At 36.6% G+C, this 6,777-nt stretch overlaps 1 protein-coding gene across 1 annotated transcript; it reads left to right on the top strand.

Moving 5' to 3' along the window:
• The first annotated feature begins 400 nt into the window (after positions 1-400).
• On the top strand, positions 401-856 carry LOC128243957 (transcription intermediary factor 1-beta-like). Its single transcript, XM_052961979.1, has one exon. It carries the CDS (start codon positions 401-403, stop codon positions 854-856), a length of 456 nt encoding a protein of 151 aa, XP_052817939.1.
• The last annotated feature ends 5,921 nt before the right edge of the window (positions 857-6,777 follow it).

Below are 6,777 nucleotides of genomic sequence, written 5' to 3'. Positions count from 1 at the left end.
GACAAACGTTGTTCTCTGATACAAGAAGAAACTCGTTGTTTCCGTTAATGTTTACTTCTTTAATGATGAAAAGTATTTACCATCGATGAAATAAAATGTTAAAAGAATTTCCCACACGTCAATAAGTCTAAACAAGTAAAAAAGTGTTTAATTTTAAACTTTCTCGTGGCGTTGATATCGAAACAGTTCGTTAACCTATAATGTGATAGGGGAAGAAACTCCCGACTAGTCCTCATATATGTATATTACGGTACTAGCTTTACGTAACCATGAAACGGCATCCGGAAATCTCCACTTTCGTTTTCAAAATCGAAAGTAGTTAGTAAATTAAAACAGCGCAACATTTTCAGAAAAACAAAAATACCAATGCATCAAACAAAACAAAACACCCAATTTTTAAATGGCTGAGTGCGAGGGGAAAGTAGCGGACACAAGTGATAACGCGGACTCTGTCGGAGGGAAGGTTATCGGAGAGACTGATGATCGTGGGAGGCTATGTGAGCCGTGTTTTGAGGAAGGAGCCGAGGTCCCCGCGGCCAAGTTTTGTGTTGAGTGTGAGGACTATTTGTGTGAGGCATGCGTGCAATATCATCGAAAGTCCAAACCGTCTAAAACACATGAACTGATTGATAGCGATGATAGAGTTCAAGGTTCCAGGAAAAAGCAGGGAAGAGATATATTTATCTGTTCGATTCACCAGGGAGAAATAACTCTTTATTGTACAAAACATGATAAACTGTGTTGTTCGATGTGCGTTAGCGGAGTTCATATGATGTGTGGAGACAGTATTTGCAAGGTTGGTGATGTAGCTGAGAGAGAAGAAGAGAAGAAGGAAATTAAAACAGTGGAGGAATAGATTAAAACAATAACTGTAAGTGCTCAGGAAAACAAACAAAGGGCGACGACAAGCATCGTATCAGGAACGGAACACTTTGCGAAAGAAATAGAGGAAATGAGGATGACAGTAAATGAAGAAATCGCAAGAATTAAGACAATCGAGATGGCCTGTGATTCTGTTTTAAGAGAGGTAGAAAAGTGGAATAACCTCGTTGAAGATGGTAAACAAACGAAAGCGAATGGGAAATTATTCATTGTTACGAAATTGGCATCAGAACAACTTGTAATTATGGCTGAAACATTACAAGGTTTGGTAGAAAACAACAAATGGAAATTCAGTTCCTTGTCACTGCGGTCATTGCCTGGATCTTCAGCTGAAAAACGGGCTCCTATTCTTCTAAAGAATATACCTCTAACTGGCGATGCTAAAGTAAGAGATATTTGTCCAATAGGACAGAAAATAGCAGTCGCAGACGGTCCTGGGAAAAAAATAATTCTGATAAATGTAGATAACCCAGATAAATGGTTTGAAATAAAACTGCCTGCGGCGCCTTGGGAAATAGCTGTTAATTCCTTCGGGCAAATGTATGTAGGTTTTCAGGGTCTATCCAAAATAATGAAATACTTATACCCTCTTTCAGACACTAAAAACTGTGTTGAAATTAGCAATGGCGCGAAACGAAGTTGCATTCGATGTCACCGTGATGTCCTCAAAATTCAAGGTTTATGTCCCTTCTTTTTACAAGAAATTGACGCTTCTGAAAAAACGAAAGCAAACCATAAAATGGAAGCTCTGTCCGCTGTTTCCTCTGTAGAGATACATTCAACAATCGATGAACACACTGGATCTATGTTCCTCATTGGCAGAAATCTGTTTGGATTAAGAGAAGTCACCAACAATGGCGAGGTAAAGACAATTTCTCTGTCAAAACCAATAGACAAACCTGGAGGAATCGTGTTGGATACTAATGGTACATTTTTGGTCAGCAGCGAAAGTGATAAGAGTGTTAAACGAGTGGATATGGACGGAGTACTCGAGGATTTCATTACCGGGTTGGAGTTCGAACCACATGGACTTGGCTTGGATAAACAACGACGATTGCTGTACATAGGTAGCATTAAAAGCGAATTTATTCACGTGTATTCGATATAGCACTGTGATAGACACAAGTTTGTAGTTGACATTCATAGCAAAACCTTTCACATGTTTTCGATATAGTCGTGTTACAAAAAACAGTTGTTAGGTGGCATTCATAGCAAAATTATATACACGTTTCCGATAAAGTCGTGTGACACAAAAAGTTGGACGGTGACTTTGTTTGCAAAAAATTTCAACATGCATTTGATATAGTAGTGTGAAAGAAAGTTCGAAGGTGACAGAGTTTCAATCAAAAGCGGGAATGTGCATAACTGTGTGATTTAAAGATAACTTGGAATTTCTTCATGAGTTGCTTTTACACTAGAATTATATTAGCACTACGTAATTATATATATCGTCATATATCTAGTTCATGCAAAATATAATAATATATGCTATTTGCTAGTGTTGGGAATCGGTTGCAATTATACTATCGATGATCGGTTCCACTCAAGTAACCGATTATCGATAGTACAATCGGTTTTTAAAATACTAGATAGTACCTGAGTTGTAGTTTTATTCATGTACTGTATTAAACTCTTAATCATTATATGCATATACCTTATGTCTATGATTGAAGTTATTAAGTGTTGTTGTAAAAAAATAGTTCATTTTCTTGCTCATTGTGGCTTTCATCAGCCATTTTGTTAAAGATAACATCTGAACACTTACTCTTTTTTTTCGATAATAGATTATAACTAAATACTATCGATTGTCGCCGATTTCAGGCCAAACAAATCGATTTTCGATTATAATCGATCATCGGAACATCACTACTATTTGCATCTACTGGACTTCTAAAGAAACTGTTCGAAGTGTGTGTTAGTGTCAAACACTTCTCATAAATTTTTAAAAATCAAAATATAGTCATTTACATATTTTCTTTGGTATAATTATCTTCATGTGTTGACCTCTTGTCATCAGTACACAGTCCGGTGATTTTATTGTTAAATACCAGTGCCCGGACGGCAAATCATCTAAAACTCAATTGATGTAGTGTTTCACATTATAATCATGTATAAGTGTGACAATGCCTGTGTTACATTGACTGCAAAAAGATCTATCACTTAAAACTATTTCGTTATATTTATATCAAAATGTTGTTGTTTTCAAAGCTAACACCGAGCTTTTCTGTCTTCAATTGTTCCAATAAAATATGGCTAAGACGTACCCGTTGTCAGTTTAATTTATCTATCATTGTGACCTTTCCTTTTGACTTCAGTTTTGAGTCTTTATACCACGAACCATATCTATTCTGAAAGATAATTTATTTTTTCGAGCCATTGACAATAATGATTAAAGTTTAATATTTGAAGTTTAACATGAAATTATACAAGATGTTCAGAGTTGCCCTCACTAACAAAATTCAATTAGCATTGTGCAAAATGAAAATCGTTCATTTTTAATTGGCAAAAATTGTATGATTCTTTATTGTAGTACACTAGGACTTCAAACATGTTTAGAAGACATGTTTTACACAAAGGAACAGTGCTTTTCCAGCCAGATTTTGGAAGCGGACCTAGCTTTTCTATTTTGGGAAAAATAGTGCGTAAATCGGGAGAATATCCTGCTAAATGTATTTAAACCATCGTCGGAAACCACGGTACTTTCTTTCTTTTCATTTCCTACATACCGTGAGAAAATGACTATCATAATCTCGTTTATCATTCGGAGCTCCTCGGCCATTTTTTCAAAAACAACCTCGGATGTATGCCGGTACATCTGTTGAAGTAGTCCGATTTTTTTTGAATAAAAGCATTAATTAAATGTTTTGTTTAAGAGTTGTATTCATTGCTCTCAGTTTAAATTGATTGCCAGTGAAGTGTATTATTGCAAACATAATTACGATTCCCAAGAGTTAAGTCATAAATTTTAACTACGAAATAAGATTACTACGCGATCTATTTGCAGCGGACTTAAACGTACCACTTTTTAAGTATGTTAACCGTCCATATACATCCGAGGTTGTTTTTGAAAAAATGGCCGAGGAGTTCCGAATGCTCGTTTATAGGAATATGCATGAGACATAGGAGACAACTCTTATTCAAATGAAATCACATGTAACAGTCAGTTGTCTCCGCAGGCGAGTGGTCTAAGATATCTTCTTTAGAAGAATAGGCTTAAATGGTTTAATATTTGAAGTGATCAGGTGGACCTAGTTCCATTTCAAGCTTTTGTTACAATTCCTTTTCTACGGGAAAACATAAGTATGAGTGTCTAAGTATGTGTATATTTCCTGTGAGGTTTCCTTGCGGAGCCAATGAAACTGCAGCCTCGTTAATTATTCATGATTACGAGATTTCCTTAGCCAAATCGCCCACTGTTCACAACATATCCGTAAAAGAATTCGTCAAAATCGAAAGTAAACTCGTTCATCTTTTTCGGAAGAATTATGTTGCTTTTTTGGAATTTTAAATCAGTAAACTGGTCAAAAACATGACTTTTGACGGGAAGAAGCCGAATATCAGCCACAGTTATATAAGAAGAGAAGGCCCTGGGTTATATTTCATATCAATATTCCATGTCACTGTGGTCAAGTAAAGTAAAATTTGAGTGGTACAGGATTCATTGAAATTGTCAAATGCGCCGTTTATATGACAATAATTAAACTTGGGAGCGATGTTGCCCCATTTATCACGGGGGGAAATATGTGCATATAAACGCAAATACCCACTCTGATAAATTTACTCTTTGTATTATATAAACGCAATACGTTATCTGGACGCGGGGATATTTTAATTTTGGCAAGGTTGTTCAGTTATTATTCACAATAATTAAAAACAATATTAGCAGGAATTGTAACACTTACGTCGGGCGTAACCAAGTCGTGTCTCGAATAGAAAGTCCTAAAGTAACATTATTTACTGCGGAACTTACATTTAGTTTCTCCTCTGTCCGCTCCGTCATCGACTAATGCGTAAAATCCGGCTCAACGCAAGTCGTGATGTTAATTACCCTTTGACTTTTTGCCAACCTTCCGGGTCGACCAAGCCCCTGCAGGGCAGTCTGAGTGAGTAAATGACAGAACTCCATACTCACTATAGTCATAGTAGTCCAGAGTAGTCTGGGACTCAACCGGAACCGGAACTTGCTGGCATATAACAGGTGTAACTTCCGGATCGTTCTCCTTATCCGGCGCATGAAAGGAGACCCTTTGATCGCCGTGGACACATGGTAACGCAATGCTCTGTTCAAGAAAATTGTGTTTATAACGTCTTTGATGTATTGAACTATGTTTTGATTGAAATCCAGTTTCAGGAGAATCACATGATTATAAATTGTTGAAATGTTGTGTTTCAGTTAGTATGCGCCCTTGTGACACTGATGTTGCAGCGGCTCAAATGTGTTGCATATTTGGTTCGATAAATTTCACTGATCACGATATGATCTCAATCGCTTTGAGATTTATTTACGCTGTTTTGTAAAGGTCCATACTAGTGTAGTACTGTAAAGTGTTCCTTATTTAGTGTTTAATGTTTAATTGTTGATCAAAGTTTTTGATACGTTTCCACAAATGAAAAGTATTCGTGTGTCCAATTCTTATTACATCTAAAAGTGTTTCAGATTAATGTTTAGGCCAGTTTTATTGGACAGATCTCTTACCATCAATTCACTTTACAATCGAGGCCATACTCACTTTGGGGGTCAGTGTTAATTACAATCATATGGCAAGAGAGTAGTGGTCAAGCGAAGTTTTTGTATTCTAAATAAAAGTAACAAAATAGGGTGTGTTATGTTTAAAACTTACACGTAACCCTCCTGCCCTTCTTGTCTTGTCTCTCGAGTCGTCCCCTCCAAATAATACTCTCATTGAGTACACTATTGCAACACCGCTCGTATCTACTATCATGAACAACAGGGGCGGTTCCAGGAATTGAAGTTAGAGGGGCGTAACTTAGAGGCGCAACATCTTGACGAGCGCTCCTTCCTTAAAACCGAAATTACTATGTCATAAACTGTTTGCAAGTTTTTGAACAATTTCTAGTCAATGTTAAATTGTAAACGTATTGTATTAAACTTGGACGATTATTCCCCCCACCTGCATAAACCCGATAGTGTACATGTATTCATACCGTATTAAGTATCATATAGTGTCATTATATTAATGGACATTTTTTGTAGTATTGTATTAATTGTTTCAGGGAATACGGTCTTTGAGAATGCTATTCCAGGCTCAAACTAGATAACATATAGACCTATTTATTATAAAAATACGGTTACAAATATTTCTTCTAAAAATGATGGCATAGCATTTTTTTTTAATATTCCTTAAATCTTTAAATCATCGAAGGCACTGCAGACTAGTTTCACACACAAGTTTACTGCGGTGCTAGCTTTTATATCCGGTAATATGTACTTTCGTTTTCTAAATCGAAAGGAGCAAGTAATTGGAAATGGCAAGTGCTTCATGAATATTTCGGAAAACAACAACAACAACAACAACCCAACGCAATAATGGCTGCTTGTGCGGAGAAAGTAGGGGACACAAGTGATAACGCGGATTCTGTTGGAGGTAAAGAAACAGGAGAGACTGACTGTGTGAGGGTTTGTGAGCCGTGTAATGAGGAAGGAACCGAGGTTCCAGCGGCGAAGTTCTGTGTTGATTGTCAGGATGATATTCATGCATCATACCATGTTTTATTTAAAACAGCTCACTCAAGGACTTTACACACAATTCATAAAATACTAACTGCCTATAGTTTTGAAACTTCTGCCCTACTATTATTCTTAAAAGTTTAAGAGGCATCCTTTCAATCATTTGGTCCGCTCTCATAAACAAAAGAGCTTTTTTTAAAGATGTG

Source organism: Mya arenaria, chromosome 8, assembly GCF_026914265.1.
Source record: "Mya arenaria isolate MELC-2E11 chromosome 8, ASM2691426v1".
Taxonomy (NCBI): domain Eukaryota; kingdom Metazoa; phylum Mollusca; class Bivalvia; order Myida; family Myidae; genus Mya; species Mya arenaria.
Note: the sequence above shows the minus strand (reverse complement) of the source record. Positions and strands in the feature narration are given on the sequence as shown.

Bases quoted from the DNA above. Each gene is read 5' to 3' on its own strand.
- LOC128243957 (XM_052961979.1), top strand. From the start codon at position 401: ATGGCTGAGTGCGAGGGGAAAGTAGCGGACACAAGTGATAACGCGGAC.